This window comes from Nymphaea colorata, chromosome 12, assembly GCF_008831285.2.
Source record: "Nymphaea colorata isolate Beijing-Zhang1983 chromosome 12, ASM883128v2, whole genome shotgun sequence".
Classification (NCBI taxonomy): Eukaryota; Viridiplantae; Streptophyta; class Magnoliopsida; order Nymphaeales; family Nymphaeaceae; genus Nymphaea; species Nymphaea colorata.
In genome coordinates this window covers 17,708,695-17,725,285 of record NC_045149.1, presented here as the reverse complement: position 1 = coordinate 17,725,285, position 16,591 = coordinate 17,708,695, and the positions used below count along the sequence as shown (strand labels likewise).

At 39.6% G+C, this 16,591-nt stretch overlaps 2 protein-coding genes across 4 annotated transcripts; one reads left to right on the top strand and one right to left on the bottom strand.

Moving 5' to 3' along the window:
• Positions 1–1,762: 1,762 nt before the first annotated feature.
• On the bottom strand, positions 1,763–6,739 carry LOC116266296 (uncharacterized). Of its 3 annotated transcripts, XR_004175325.2 has the most exons (11): positions 6,093–6,739; positions 5,878–5,937; positions 4,387–4,434; positions 3,990–4,122; positions 3,796–3,872; positions 3,525–3,620; positions 3,368–3,438; positions 3,209–3,299; positions 2,929–3,135; positions 2,596–2,746; positions 1,763–1,898 (listed from the first exon to the last, which is right to left on the bottom strand). XR_004175325.2 is itself a non-coding variant. In XM_031647448.2 (9 exons), exons 1-9 carry the CDS (start codon positions 6,381–6,383, stop codon positions 3,022–3,024), a joined length of 981 nt encoding a protein of 326 aa, XP_031503308.1. In that variant the 5' UTR covers positions 6,384–6,739; the 3' UTR covers positions 2,832–3,021. The 3 variants fall into 3 exon arrangements, 1 of the variants encoding a protein (XP_031503308.1); XR_004175324.2 differs by lacking the exon at positions 1,763–1,898 and having other exon boundaries at positions 2,337–2,746; XM_031647448.2 differs by lacking the exons at positions 1,763–1,898; positions 2,596–2,746 and having other exon boundaries at positions 2,832–3,135.
• A 2,565-nt stretch (positions 6,740–9,304) lies between these two features.
• On the top strand, positions 9,305–15,028 carry LOC116265199 (uncharacterized). Its single transcript, XM_050080699.1, has 8 exons — positions 9,305–9,515; positions 10,403–10,615; positions 10,821–11,012; positions 11,087–11,286; positions 11,380–11,455; positions 11,668–11,800; positions 14,300–14,386; positions 14,458–15,028. Exons 1-8 carry the CDS (start codon positions 9,411–9,413, stop codon positions 14,526–14,528), a joined length of 1,077 nt encoding a protein of 358 aa, XP_049936656.1. The 5' UTR covers positions 9,305–9,410; the 3' UTR covers positions 14,529–15,028.
• Positions 15,029–16,591: the final 1,563 nt, after the last annotated feature.

Genomic DNA, 16,591 nt, shown 5'->3' with positions numbered 1-16,591 from the left:
AGTCCCTCAGATTTCAGAGCTTCTGCACAACTGTTGTCTCTCGTATTCCCCCCACTTTGGACCGACTGATCCTGCATCTTAAAAACTATATCCTCAGGAGTTCAAGAGATGAAAGAAGTTTGGTGATGCTGTTGATCAATGTCATACATCTCAGTTTCTGTTTCGCATTCGAGACCTTGAAAGCCGATGTTAATTTAAACTAATTATTAGTTTGTTTCTTTTTTTAATTAATTTATCGACCAATATGAGTTGCATCGGTCCTTATCGTCTGATTCGGCCTCATATCGACCAATTTCCGAAAATGGCTGTATCAGTTCCATGTTGCATTGACAACCTGCCCACACAATGCGTATCAGTTGATATGAGCCGATACCTGCTGATATTAAGAATAATACTGTTGATCAATGAAAATGGTTGTGGTGTTCGAATTGATTAGAAATGGCTTCTAGAGTTCTAGTGAACTTGTTTATAGTGCATCATCTGATATGACATCAGGGGCAATGGCAATGGCTACTGATAAGGTGGCAAAAAGTCAATACCGCATGAGGGTTTAATAAACTTTTACAGGTAAAGAAAGAAACGTTGAAAGGAAGAGCTTCAATCCTTTGAAAGATATGAGTCTGTTTTCTATTACCATACATATGAAACCCACTATTGCCATCTAGTGAAAAGGTGAAAAGTATTGCCCAAAAGGGCTGCCAGAATACGAGTGCTAAACAAAATGAGCACTCACTCTTTCTTGTTTGATACGGCAGTCACCAATGTTCTTAAACTAAAAGGAAAGTTGGTTGTGCCACTTCTAGCATCACACAGTGATGCAACGATGATTCATATTTTTCACCATTTATGTTCTAGAAACCCAAGCTCAGAAAATGTTGATTGCTCTACTGAGTCTGGAAAAACAGGAATTTTTAGTGACCTTTTTATAATAAAACGAGAAAACCTACACAGGCCAGCCCAACTTGCACAACCTAACAGCATTCCCTGATGCTTGCAAGTATCCCAAGTAAGAAACAATCTTTCTGGCCTTCTGAACAGATTAGTTGGACATCTGCTGTTTTCTTTTAAAATGAATAAATGTTGTGAGGTACTAAAAAAATTGGTCAACTAGCTTCTAAAGGTACTCCCAATATCTTCATTAATGTGACAAATCAAGGCAAGATTTGGGGTTGAACTGGAGAGTAAGATAGGTAAAGTAGTACCATCACAAAGGTCTCCAGATTCAAAAGAGACAGAGCCGATCCTCAACTTGCTTTAGAAAAAACACAGAGGATGAGCAATTGACTAGCATGCATTTGACTGCTCGTACTAGTGTCTCTAAAGCAGAGGAAGTAGTCGATATTAATCGTCGGCCTCGAGTGCTTGGTTATCTGAGACGAGAACAATTGGAAACAACAAAGGTGGGCAGTTTCCATATTGCATCAAAAGAGGTGAAGAAAATATTGCCCTGATGATCAGTCACGTCCACTTGCATCTTAACAGCCATCAGATCAGAGGAACTGTTCTTTGTACGAACAACAAACTCTATATCAAGAGGCACACTTGTGCCAACAGGGCACACGGAGAAGATTGATTACTAGCCATCTCATTCTTACGTTCTAAGAAAATATTTCAAGCTAAAAGTGTTAAGCGTCTCAAAAGACAGTTCCAACGAGACGGTGGCACGTACGAAACATTTGAGAGATAGAGAGAGAATGAAGGGCGACACAGCAAAATGTGTTTTCAGTACACGACAGTAAATGTACTTGCACCATGGAAAACATTACCAGAATAAATACAAGCATTCACTGTTAGAATCTCGAGAGCAACGGCACACTCAACCAAGGTTGCAGCCCCAGAAAAAATATTCCGGGAGAGGGAGACAAGAGTTGCCAGTACTGGAAATGGTTTAGTTATTGCTGCAATGACACGATTAATAGGCTTCAGAAGACAACCTCAAGAGACTACAATTTAGAGATATTTACATTAACCGACTGCAATGGCAACCTGTCTGAGGCGCACACATAAAAGATGATTCTTTTACGAAGAAAATAAATAAATGAACTTGTCATAGCGAGAAGAAACGATGGATGCATTCCATGAGGAAGCACAGACGGTAGAGCCACATAAGTTGGTATAGGGTGGTTCACTGCACCCCATTCCAGAAGGCGGCATAGTCTTAAATTCCAGAGCAAATTAATGGGGGAATTACATTCCTAAATATCAAGATAAATATTTGCAGCAATGATATATGCGATATCCATATGGCGGTGATTTAGGTTTTCTAAAATACAAAGTAAAAGAGAGAGATTTCTCAGCAATACAAATGGCTTACATGAATTAGAAAGCTTTCCAAATTTATTGCAAGCTACGACTCATGGACTGGTAAGTGCTCGTCAAAAATGTATCACGTTACATGAAATCTGGATGGTAGTTCCCGAGTTCCATAGGGCTGTCAAACAGAGTTGCCTATAGACGACCAAAAAGGGAAAGGATTCTAAAGAGGTACACATTGTATTTGACCTAAATCACATTCGCTGCTTGCTAGCATGCCATATGCTGCTCTACTGAGTAGTTGCAGGCATAATCAAAAGAACTAAGAAAACCATGGTCTACCTGCGCATGCGATTTTCCATCAGCAATCGGGCAGCAAGAGGTCTCACAGACTTTCAATGCAGAGAAGCTCCTTCAGTGTAGGGATTCCAAACACATGTATACATAATTTTCCTCATTTTTGCCAGACATTTGCTGTGCAGCCTAACATACACTATACATGAAACATGTGAAAAAAGTGCAATCAGAATGAAATTCTGAACATCAATAGTAGGGAGATAGTGAAGAGGCATGGCAGATACACAGAGTATGAAACCGCTTCACATTATGAATGCAAGTTCATTCACAAGAATGAACAAAAAATGGTTACTTGGAACAGAAGAAATTAATACATACTCATCATGGGATGAATTTTCTGTAGACTCCAGCCTTATCATACTTCCCAAACTTAGCAACTGGAGCAAGCAACATGAAGCCGATCTCTTACATCTAAGATTTATCCTTGGAATCAAGTTGTCTTCCAAGTAAGATGAGTCCAATAGATGCAAATGCCGACAAGAAAGCAGATGCGAAGCAAAGAGCCAGAAGTGACCCCCTTAAAGACTGCATGTACTTGTATGTATCAATAAAAGGCACATTGGAAAAGATTGAGGATAATAATCACAAAAAAGAGTACCTTTGCTAGCAATAAAGCATTGTCATTTGCATACTCTAACGAACTCTCTTGTATGCTTAAGACACCTTGACCCAACTCCCAAGAGAGAATCCTGAAGTTGAAACCTTGAAGCATCAGCACCATATTTAAAAGACATGTCTCAAGTAAATTGGAGCTTACCCAAATACAAGACCAATAACAGCACCAACATATGCTTTCTTAGGCGTTAACTCAACTTGCAACTCCCCAAACTGCAAATGTTAGTACTCCAGTTGAAGGACGTTGGTGAGTTGCAATGTGCACATTGAAGTTCAATAGCTAGAGTCCAGTTACTTACCTTCAGTACTCTGCTTTGAGCTTTGGGCATTTCATTAGCAGCAGTGACTGGACTAGCAGACAACGCTTTCCCTGTTGCAGACAATGCCTTGGCAATCTGCAAAAGAGTTCACGAATATTTAATGTGATGCCACAGATAGTCTACGCTAATACATATCTAGTTGACAACCTAGAATCCCATCAATGTTAAGAATGATTCCCTCGCACTGTCGATATCTTTGATACATTCATGACCATGCAAGCTGCCAATGTGGCAAGTGGTACATACATACCCTTTGTAGTTCGCCTTGTCCATATTGTCCCATTGACTCGTATCTCCTGCCTGCAGATACTAAGCGCCTTCCAAACGCTGAAAACCAAGGAAAACATAAGAAATAACAATTAAAAACAATTATGATATTAAGAATGACAATAATAGTAAAAGGAGACTGCTTTCAGTTACACAATTACTAATGAGAAATCCTACCTGATTTGACACTGTCTGTCAAGAGACGCTCTAAGGCAGGGAGCTTGCTCACTATATCGCTGGATGTAGCTGTATCTGCAAGCTCCCATGCTCGTGAGAGATTCAACAGCATCTCTCCAAGCTCTTGACCACACTGGGACCAACAAATGAATAAAATTCCTTTTAGTATAATGTTCCACAGAACTATGCAATTTTAGGATTAATTTTTTGAGGTATATAAGTACTTGCAAACAACAGATCTATATACTACAGTTGGTGACACTATAATATGATTGGCAAAGACACTCGTTAGTTGACCCAAATGCAACTTTAAATATGTAAAAGTTAACTGACCAACAAATAAAATTCTAGTTCAAGAGTATCCCAATGGATGCAGGAAGGATGCAAAAGGATATACCTCTTCGATGACAGGACCTTGTGAAAGATCAAATGCAGCATCATTCAGCTGTTTTGACAAGCACAAAAAAGCACATAAATTTCATGGCCTAAAATGCACAAATGAAATAACTGATCAACATAGGACACACACACACATATGTCCCATTTGATATAGCTATTAAGAATGGACCGTGCCAGTACTCAGAATTTGAGCCCTTGTATACACTATACAGTATAGTTAAAGAACATATTTCTTAGGAAAATTATTAACTATTGCAGAAGTTGTGGTTATCTGAAGCTTGCTCAATAAGAATGAAGAAACCACATGAAAACTTTCCAGTTCTTATACAAGAACTCTAAGCACACATGTAGACTCATGGTTAAATGCAACACATTTCTAGAGGAAAATATGCATCCTGTCGAATGCTTTATATGACCAAGTTAAATAAAGACATATTAGCAACTCTAGAATTATGATATGTAGCTCAATAAAGGTGGAGGTTATGTATAGTGTATTATGTCTACTATCCAAAGGCCTGGTTATCACAGTTTAAGGACTGTTCCATCATACATGTGCAAATTTTAAGCAATTTTGTCGACAGTATTTATGTAAGGGTATAGTACAGTTAGAAAATAAATGTAGGTTCTGACTACGGTGTGTTGATCTGGATTGCGCATTTTTATGCTGCCACGCTTATTTGAACTTTATGCATATAACTTGTTCCTTTTGTTACGATGTACTATGAGACATTTCTGATTTGGTTGTCATATGATCCTTAAATTCTTCGTATGGATGAAGCAATACTTTCTTCTTGCTTCTTTCCGCTTCAGCAATCCTGAGTCGTGTTTGCCGTTCCACTTCCAGCTTGTACGTGAGACAGGAGGAAAAGAAAGACAGGCACCAACTGGTGCACAGGTGCAGCAAATAGGATTGCCATCCATTTAGCTAGCAAAAATTTTCTTCTAAAATTTCACGTTAGCAAATAAATGCAATAACTTATCTATCTTTACATTAGTTAAGATTAACGATGCGATGCTAGTCACTGAGGACGAGAAGTAAAGCTCATTGAAAGCAGTTTCTCATGAGTAATTAGGCTTAAGATGTTACTGAGCTGGCTTAAAGTATTAGAGTGAGTCAGAAAAAAGGCAATTTCCAGCCCAGGTGGAACATGAGAAATCAACAGTAAACAAATTGCAAAAGATCAACATTGGGTTGGACGTTTTGCCAAGTGAAAAATACGAAAAAGATAAAACCAAATGCATCCGAAAATTTGTCTATCCATCCAAAAAAAAGGAAGGAAAAACCCAAGGACAGATAAACCAACCTTGTTGGGAACAGTAGATCACGGTGTTAAAGACATAGTGGAATAAGTTTCTGGATATTTTCATATAACTCGCGCAAATAAGAGACATCAAGTTTATATAAGAGTCTATGACTGCAAGTGTTGAATCGACTATGAAGCCGAGATTAAATGGGTGACGATTCCCCAACTAAGTGCTTAGCTCTTACGTCGAGCCGAAGATCTCGTGGCAGCTGTTGGAAGTAATCGTTAGGAAGAGCAAAACTGTCCTGCGAAAAAAAGGAAAAACATAAATGTGAGAGAGAGATATACGTATCAACGCCACAAGGATGAGTTGCGCCCACTGGAATCGAACAGGAGACGCAACTCATTTTGCGCCTCCTGCCCGACCAGCTACGCTAAGAGAGAGAGAGAGAAAACGAACAGCGAGTTCTTGGAGAAGGGGACGGAGAGCCTCCTGCTGTCGCTGTTCGAGCGAATTGGGCTGCTCGGATCCTGCAAGCGCGAATCGAACTAACGATGGCCGTTTCTTGGTATTCGAGTTCCTCCACGTCGCTGAAAATGAAGAAGAAAAGGAAAGGCGATGGTGGTGGTGGTGGTCAGGATGGAGAAGCGCCGGAAAAAAAGGAAGAGAAGCAGAAGGAGGAGAGGGGGAGCAGGCGGGGGTGGCGGTTGCTTGGAGAAGATGAGGGCGAGGGAGGAGGAACGACGCCATTCAAACCAATGACAAAGCGGTGGCTTTCATCCACCAAGAAAGGCAAGCACGCATCGATGGAGAAGGCGGAGCAATCGAGCAATTTAGCGAAGCCCAGCGAAGCCAGTACGAGATGCTGCATATCTTCACGCTGCTTTCTGATCCACTTGTTTCTCTTCCCCCCGGTTTTGCTGGGCCAGCCTGAGAAAGAAGTCAAGAACAGAACCAATGAGAGAGAGAGAGAGAAAGAGAGCTCTTAAAAATTAAAATATCTTCCCCCGCTGCCGTGGGAATGCCGTCGCGAGAACCATTGTCCTTTTCCTCACTGAACTTGAGTTTTTCCCAGCGCAGGAGGAACAATGGCGACATAAACTCCCGTCTAGCACTTGATAGCATTGTAAAAACTGTGAGGTCGTGTTAGCTCATAGCCAATGGTGTACTTCTAAAAGAATATCTCCTTGACACCCAAGTTAACTTTCATGGTTAAGACATGCCATCTATTGTAAAATATTAGACATTAAATTACTAGTTTGCAAAAAAGAAAACAAAAAAAAGAAGAAAGAAAGAAATAAAAGTTTACGCATCCTAAACTCTTCAAAAGTTTAACGAATGCCTCAGCAGGTCCCTTGATTTCTAAACAATTGAATCAAAGATCTATTGAGAAACATGGAACCTCTAAAAGTAATATAAACCAAAAATTTTGCCGCAAAGAAGCGATATAGAGTCTAGTTCCAACTCCCAACACCCGGCCAATCTCACAAATTCATCACGACCACAGAACCGTGGTTGTTGAATCTCTCAGCTTTTGCTAACCGTGGTGATCATTCACCCATCCTCCATTTCTGCAGCAGTCTGCATTTGTCTGGGGGGAAGAAACGTTCGACATGGTCTCGTTGCTGCTTCAGAAATACTCCATGCAGCATAGCCGAACACCCTTTTTTCTTGCTCAAAATTGACGAACCAGTGTCATGGAACTACCTCCTTGAAACACTCTGTACCTGCAATTGTCAGATAAGCGCTTCACATTGATGCCAAATTATCTTCGAGTTAGAAGTATCTTTGATGGCCAAAAATCACGGCTGAACTGGCTGGTTTTTTTTATACGTCGACATCTTTTCTGCAAATTATTCGATATTAATGTCAAATTATCTTGGAAATGTCACTAAATCCCGAGCAACGACCTTACTTTGTGAGTTCTTCTATACAACGTTTTTTCTACAAATTGTTGGGGGAAACACCAGAGAATAACATGAAGTTATATTAGAAGATGTGGTTTTCTTCACAGATTTCAACTTGGTTTTTAGCAAAAAAGTTATTTACTTGCCCACCTAAGGCAAGACAAAGACCTTATCGGTAGCTGGTTCAACTTAAATGAGTTCTGATTCCTTTTCTGTTCCACAGAATGCTCAAGGACTGCTGATTTGCTTGTTATGCCCCCGCTTGAAGACATATACTGTTTTATGACTTTTACTGCACTGCACGAAGCTACAGTTGCTTGGGAGCCCAGCAAGCCCTCAGCCATTGACTGCATTCGAGTTGCTCCACAGCAAGCCAGTGAGGTTCTGATCAAGATAGCCTACAATCCCATCTGTCAGACTGATGCATTCACATGGATTAGAAAGGTTTGTGCAACATTTTCTTGAAACGTAGCTTTGATCTTTGAAATTAAATATTTAGTGTTACATTAGAGGGTCTGACAATATATAATGGATAACTTGTTCTGTATCTGAATAATGATGTCCTATTGATTTGGTGACAGAATTGCAGAGCAACTTATATTACTAGCTAAGACGAAAGTTAAAACAAGGTTCTTTTGTTTAGTCCTGACATTGTGCTTCAGGCTTATTGGGAGCAAGCTAGCGTAGTTCTTAACTTCTTATCAGTCTCTATATCCAGAACAGGCAGAATAAGATATCATCTTCTTGAGCAACAAGCATAACTCAAGCAATAATGCCATGCTTCTTTGAGTTGCTTCATCTGTCCATTCTCCAGCATTCTACCCCTATTATGGAGTGCTGGATAACATCGAAGTCAGAACGCCCGAACGGATGTCTCTACATGTAGCTTTTGGTTTCTGTTTACATAGAGATAATCAAAATCTAACCTCAAGCAACAACCATGTTTTTACATGAAAAGGATTCAGAGTAAATTAATCAGATTCCAGCAAATTCGAAAAGAAACAAAACCTGAAATGATAAAATCATATTCCTAATGAAGCAATGAGTGTTTTAAGAGCTGATAGAGGCTTCACTCAATCGGTTGGGGCGACTCATTAATGTTACCAAACTACAAGTTCTCGAAATTCATGGAAGGCGCCCCTTGCAACAAAGGCACAACCTCAACCAGCACCTACCTGTCATTGTTGAAGAAGAGGGACTACGTGATTTGTCGATGCAAATCTTATTAATGTGAGATTCATGATGCAGAAGTTTCGTTTAGCAATAGACAGAAAAACCAGAATATGAAGCTATGTTGATTGTTTCAGAGTGTGCAATTCTGGGTTGATTCAAAATGTCGTCTCAACAAAAATAATAATAATATTATTTTCCGGTACACCTTGTTTGATCTGAAGTAATATTCACTTTAGTGTTCTATGCTGTTAGAAATGGGCTGGGTAATCTTCATCTCACCTCCCTCCAGAGCATTGCCCCTGGCCATCTAAGCCCATGAAGTCATTGAAAATCTAATGATTCCTCCTTAAGATTTTCATAAAAGAAGATTGACCGTTATTGTTCTTTTGATTTTACATTGAGACAGGTTAAAGTCCAGCTTTGATGTCAGATATCATGCTCACAATTGTCTGGGTAGACTGAACTTTTCCCATCCCTTGCTCAATTTCAAGCAGCTTTTGGAAATTCTCACAAAATATATGCACATATCGAGAAATTTATAAATAGGAGACCCATTTTTTGGATAAACATAAAAAAATAAGCAACAGAAGAGAAATGTCTCCGGAAGTTCCCCCTCCGCCGTTCCCTCCGTCTTCTCGAGTCAGGACACCCCGTTAGTCCTCTGCTGGTTCTGTCCACCGCCGCAAGAGCTGTGAAGATGGCGCTATGGATGGATGATCATGCTCATCCCAAGACGGAGAGTGAGCAGGCGGACCTAGACGCCATCGCCGCTCTCAAGGAGTCTGCTGCAATCGAGCTCAAAGTATGACTTCTGAAACTTTTACCTTTCCCTTTTTGGCTTCTTCTTTATTTCTATGCCATGACTGATCTCTACCACCATTTACTTGCAGTATCTGAGTGATATATGTCTTCCTCTTCGTCATTTCTGCCTACCCACTCTCTGTTTCTCGAGTTTTTAGAGGCTGTGCTTTCATTCGGATTGAAAGAATTCTAATATGTCGAGTCCGGCGGAAACTACTCGTCGGTGTTTTTCGTGTAGACGTTAATAGTATCTTTCTGTCCACTAGGTATTAATGGTTATTCGATTGAACTTGAGGAGAGGTATACGGATGTAATATTCTGCTACTATGAAATTAATGTGGAAAATGGCAAACTAGATCGAGAGCTTAGTTTCTGCCGGATTTTCTGTCGGATAATTCACAGAAGTATTTGATTGAAAGCTCCCTATGTCTCACTTGTGGCCCGTATTTATTTCAAGTCTTTGTTCTGTACTCATTTCCCCTGAGATGATATTCGTTTTTGTGATAAATTTGGACGGAAGGTTCGTCACTTATCCAGTGCTGATTTCTTTATTGTTGCATATGCAAGTTCAGTCTTCGACATTTGTATTGATTGGTGTGTGCTGAATACGGATTTCGTTCTTGATACTCGACTATAACAGAACTGTACTTGCTTTTCCCCTGTTTTGAGAACACGTTTCCTTACTCTTTCACGACGTGCCCAGTGGCTTTACGGCACATATCTAGAGAGCAGAATATGGCACTTTGTATGTAAAATGTAAATAACGATTTGAACAATTTATGGCGCCAAGTGAATATTGTTATATGAGCTTTTCTAAAGGCCAGTCTTTTTGAATCTTCAAAACTAGTGTGAATACCTATGGTTCAAGCTTGTCTCTTCTTCTCGCAGGAGCAGGGTAACCAATATGTAAAGATGGGAAAAAAGTATTATTCTGATGCTATTGATTGCTACACAAGAGCAATAAATCAGAAGATCTTGAGTGACTCTGACAGTTCAATTCTCTTTTCCAATCGAGCACATGTGAATTTTCTTCTTGGTAACTATAGACGTGCACTTACGGATGCTGAAGATGCAATAAGGCTATGTTCAACGAATGTCAAGGTAGCAACACCCCATACTTCTTGAGTTACTTGTATGACCAGTTTCCTCCTTGAATTTGACAAATAGAAGCCAGCTTGCCTTAGTTTTTTCAGGGTCCTTTCTTTTGCAATTTATGCATATGTATGAACTATTTTTTTAAGTTAAGGTTGATAAATGTGTATGCAACATATCTGAACCTATAAGGTCTTGGAATTTACATCTCTAGGCTTATTATCGAGCTGCAAAAGCTGCTTTTTCATTAGGTTTGTTACTGGAAGCTACGTCATTCTGTCGGAAAGGGCTTGAAGTGCTTCCGACTAATGAAGATATGAAGAAGTTGCTGAAGCAGATTGAGCTGAAAATAGAAGAAGATGAAAATCGTAAGGCTCAAGTTTCCAAGGCTTTGGGCGCTGCTAAGGTTAGCCATTAGAAAGTTTATCAACATCTTGTCATCTTCCACGATCTTAACAAGTTTCATCTTCAATTGTGTAGGATATTGTTTGTGCTTTGGAGATTAGGCATTTGAAGATGGGAAAGGCAGTGTATCAAGAACTTACGGGAGTAAGAAAACCAAAGCTAGAAAACAACATTCTCCACTGGCCCGTTCTTCTTCTTTATGCCGAAGTCATGTCCAGCGATTTTATCGAGGACTTCTGTGAAGTAGATACATTTTCAGCACATCTTGACATGATATCCATTTAGTTCTCCATCTATTTTATTTTTCTCTTTCTGGTTCTCGCTTCTCTATATTACTTCAGTTTGTTTCCTCCTTAATTTTCAAACATGTATTCAGAAGGCCCCCCTCTGCCCTGGGATAAGGAATGTTTTTACATACGTGCAGCAATTGAACTCTATTATGAGGTACGTTTGTTATTTGCTGCATTTTGATTATGGCTTCTTGTGAAAATGACCTCATCTGCTAATGGTACAACAGATTCCGAGTGAAATTGATGTAACTTCACTTATGGGGATATTGATGATCTCTTTCCCTGTTTGTTTCTCTTTTGTTGACTTTATCTAGTTTGGTCTACTGCAATGGGTTTTACTTTGTTCCTTCGGTGTTGGTTGCACAGGCTGAATCAGGATTTCTTTTATCAAATAAAGAGGTTCTTAGGCATATGTTAGAGGGAACTCCTGGTGCCCTTACTGAACCTTTTGAAGAAGAGCAAGATGGTGATTCGTCCCACAACTCCAGTAGTCCTTCAGGTATTTCTTCAAATGTTCATCATTGGTCTCTAATTTCTCTTAGGTTCTTATTCTCTTCCCTCTCAACTGCTTGATGGTTGAATTTTTTTAATAGAAATCAGTCCATGCTCATTGTTCTAAGGCTTCATTGGTTTTGTCTGTCAAGTTGCTTCCATGGTAATAATGATTCAAGAGGTGGTCAATGCATGAACTGTGCTCTTGATTTACCAAAGCTTGAATACACACTGTAGCTTGATGCTGTAAATAATCCAAACAATGTTGTTGTTCTTCTTAGAGATACTAATGTTTGTACAGTGTTTAGTGAAAGCAAGAAAAAAAGGTGAAAAATGGGTCAATAACTATGTCACATGGGTGCGGGTGCGGACCAAATTGAAAATCACTAGTATGCAGGTGCGGCTGGTCGTGCCTATATATATATATATATATGAAAACAGTTTCATTCATAAAGATTTTAAACAAACTAAAAATGTATCATTCATGAAAAAGCTGCAGCGCCTGTCGCTGGAGGAGGTAACGGTTTGGGTGAATAGAACAATGGAACATAAGGAGTAGGACAGGGGTAGAAGGCATTAAGGAGTTTGGGGGTTTACCTGTCGCCAGAAGAAGCTGCAGCACCAGATATTGGGATGGAGTACGACACAGTCGGTTGAATGGAACAGTGGAGTGTAAGGGGTAGGTAGGGGCGGAAGGCAGGAAGGAGTTTTGGAACGGGAGGGTCACCTGATGTCGGCGAGGAAGATCATTTGTGTCTGGTGAAGGAAGCTTCAGTGCAGCGGCAAACAGGAGGAATTCATAAGGTGCCGCCAGCGATGAAGATGTTATGTGTCTGGTGAAGGAAGCTTCAGTGCAGCGGCAAACAGGAGGAATTCATAAGGTGCCGCCAGCGACGAAGATGTTATGTGTCTGGTGAAGGAAGCTTCAGTGCAGCGCAAACAACAGGAAAGGAAGCAAACAACGAAGGGTAAACGGGCAAAAAGAGGAGAAGGGGGAAAAGGCGGAGGGAAATGAGAAAATTTTGAGGAAATATACCCGGTCAGCATTGACCTTGTCCAGCCAACGGCCCGACGTGGCGGACTAATGTGTTTGTGCCGTGTCATTTCTGTGTCGGGCCGAGTTGACACCAACACCCTAATCCGCCGCCGCACCAATGTTTCATAGGTCAATAAGGATCAAAATTGAAGAAGAAGAGACATAAGAGAATCATATTTCATTCTCCTTTTGTAGTTTGTGTATATTTATGGATAAACCAATTTCTGTATATTGACAAAAAATTTATGGATAGCTTCACCCGACTGTGTGAAACAACATAAGTAACCTAACAAGACATCCTCTTTCTTCAATAGTTCTATGGCGTTAAAATTGGGAACTTCAATGTGGTCATCCTTAACGGATTAAAGTCTAGAACCTAAAGCATTGCAAGTGAGGAGATTTGGCCAAATTGCTATAAGAAGGCTCATGAATCAAGTAATCGCACTGGTCTGCTTTTTCAGCTTTGTCAAATTAGTTGTAGGCATAGCCCGTGTGTGTGTGTTTTTTTTACATTGCAAATGGAGTTGTAACAAGCTCTTTGTCGCAGCTTTCTTTGGAGCTTTAGTCCTCAAAATTTGGTGATTTGGTTGATAGTGTTCTAAATAATGGATGTGTTGTTGGACTAACATGTATTAGAGCTGAACTATTTGGCCTTTTTCCAGTTTCCAGATTTTTCCCCCCCACCTATTGTTCCTAGGCGTCATAATTTTTTCTGGTTTCTCTTTCTTCTCTGTCTTTTAGGGTATCCCAATATGTTCCACTTGCCTAAGTCCTACTCCTGTGGTTTTGCAAATCCTGCCTGCTTTGTGATGATTCTGAAATCCTCTAACTTTTCGATTTTCATATTGTTTTCATATACCTTATTCTCTAATGAACTCCTTTTCGTTCCTCCTTTCAGTGTTAGTCATGTTAGTCAAAGTTGTACCTCGTGCTCGGGTGCTGACCCTCTGGAAGCCCTCCTTAGCACCTTGACATCACTAGGCATCATATTTTCATGTAGCTTAAGCTTCTTTTGTTCTTCTACAAATGTTTAGCATCACTTTTTGTGCAAAAATGTAAAAAACGAAGATTTAACTTTTGAAAATGCCCCTCTGAGATGTGTATGAGCTTGTATTCCTGCTCACGAATTTCACCTCCAAGGCAACAAAGCTTGTCTACTAATGGAGGTTTTGAATCTTAGCATTAGCAGATACCATGGTGTATGCCACTCCCAAAATTTTCTGAAAGAAAAGTTGCAGTGCATGTGACTATGAAGGCAGCAGGGGTTAGTCTGTTAAGTAAAACACCCGAAGGAAACACTTCTGTTAGCCCCTGATAGATCTTGACGTGTTCAAATTTCCTTCTTTACTAGTAATACTAGGGATTATTGGCATATTTTCCATCAATAAATGACTTTACCAACAACATCACTGTTCAACACAATGCTAGTCCATTATGAAATAATTCATGTTTTATTTCTCTCTCGCAAAGGTCCTCGTAAATGGGTCAAGGTGGATGAAAGGAAAACACTGCACGATGTTCTGAAGAAGGATAACTATATTATTCCTGGAATCCCAGGTACAGTTATTCTACATCCCCCACCTTCTCTTTGATGGTTGAATTTTGACATTCTTTGCCCCGTGTTGCAGTGTTTTATATCGTCTCTACACGATCACAGTTTTACAAAGAATTCCAGTCAGGGAAGTGGACTCCACCATGACGCTACTTAATGGCAGAATACTTACAGAGAGCTTTAGATCTTTTTGTGATGATCACTTGAAGATCCAGTTCTTTCATCAATGAAATGCTTATCTATTTTATATGCTGTTGTCTGCTGGCACAATATAAACATTTTATAGATTAATGAAACCCGTCTTTTCATAGGCCACCTTAGTTTCAATTGCAAAGTCATCTTTCTGACCACGAGGGAGTTGCCGTCACATATTACCATGTCACTGAAAGCGACGGCTGCGGAGGCAGACGTCTCTATGCTCGAGTTCAGATGAAGCAACGCCATTGTGTTCCTTATATGCATCATTGTATCATTGTGTTCTCTCTCTCTTTCTCTCCCTCTCTCCGTGTGTATTATATGTATATGTTTTGATGGTTGACTTTTAAATGGTGAGAAAAGAATACTGAGATTAGGTGTCATGACATGGTGGGGGAAACTTTGTTTGAAAATCTGAAATTTAATATGATGATGACCGTATGTTCCATTGATATATTAAGTTTGAATATTCGTTTGTCAACGATTCCATCTTGTCCCCGTTGGGGTATCTTTCGTGATTCACGTAAATATATAATATAAATTCTCCACCCGTGGTATTTGAATGAAACAGGATCAGGTTGAGATCTGATCGACGTAAGTTTTTGTTCCTGAGTAATACAAAATCGGCTTAGGTGTGGAATCTATGGCCGTCACCTGCAAATCCGCGTGCATGGCGCATATGGATATCCATTTCCAAGCCATTGATGGATGGGAACAAAGACTCTGTAGCATTCTAAACATTTCGGATTGAGGGACTAATCGTTGTTGAATTCAAATAACCAGATTTGGATGAAGTCTCAGTTCTGACTTTATTTTTAAGATTGTATTCACATGCATTTAGTATAAGTTCCAATGTTTCCATAATAATGAGTGTACTTTTCATCAGATCGTAGTTGGACAGTCTACTTGGATCCAAATTTATGAAACTGCATTTTGGATATGAATCTGATGAATAATTGGAACGAAATTTCTTTACCAAATTCAGCTGCACGGATTAAAATCACATTGGTAGTCAAACGCAAAGCTGTTGTAATGAAATAAAGCACTAAATGACACATACATGCGTACCTAAGGATGTTCTTGCAATGGTTGGGGCAATAGTTGGTAGGTGGTCAGTTTCTGTTTTGAATGTCAGTGCGTCAATTCCTTAAGAAGGCTACTGACAAGTAAGTAGAAACATGGCCGGCACATAAAGAAATCCCTCTACCGCCGTTGAAGATGTGGTTTGTTATGTCAAGCAATGAATGGTCATATGCAAAATATATGGATCCAATTGGTAACTGGATTTGGTACAGAGTTTCTATTGAATCTGATCTCATGAATAACGGGGTTGCCTGTAAAAGCTTCCATTCTACTTTCAAGTTAAAATGAAGTCCAATTATGCATCAATATAACCAGTTTTTTTTATTGAATATGCTAACTGTGGCATTTTATAGAGAGAGCTTAGGATTAGGATGGTATAGAGTGGGAGGCACGCAAGGTGAGGCTATCGGCAGTGGGGGCTGTTCAAACTTGTGTAAGGTCCAACTAATTTATTCTTGGACTTTTGACATGACCTTACTTACAAGGAAACCTCGAAACCTCTCTTTTTTGTACAAAAACATATGATCAAAGATCCTTTTCAGCTGAAATCATCCAGCCATTGGTGATTAAACACCCTTAACCGGGGGATTTTGTTCTCCCAAACACAGGTCACATATATATATATATATATATATATATATATATATATATATATATATATATATATATAGAGAGAGAGAGAGAGAGAGAGAGAGAGAGAGAGATCCCTCCGGCCAAGATGAATCATCAAGGTCACCTAATGTATTTCCTATGGCTAAACTTGGTGGAGCCACAAGCGCACACACACACACACATATATATATATATATATATATAGTGAAGACTATCTAAACTCACTCAACTTATTCATAAGAGTCTTTTGATATATCGGGATGAACTTGACAGACGAATAAGGAGAAATAAGTATAAACTAAAACTAAATGGTGAAATAG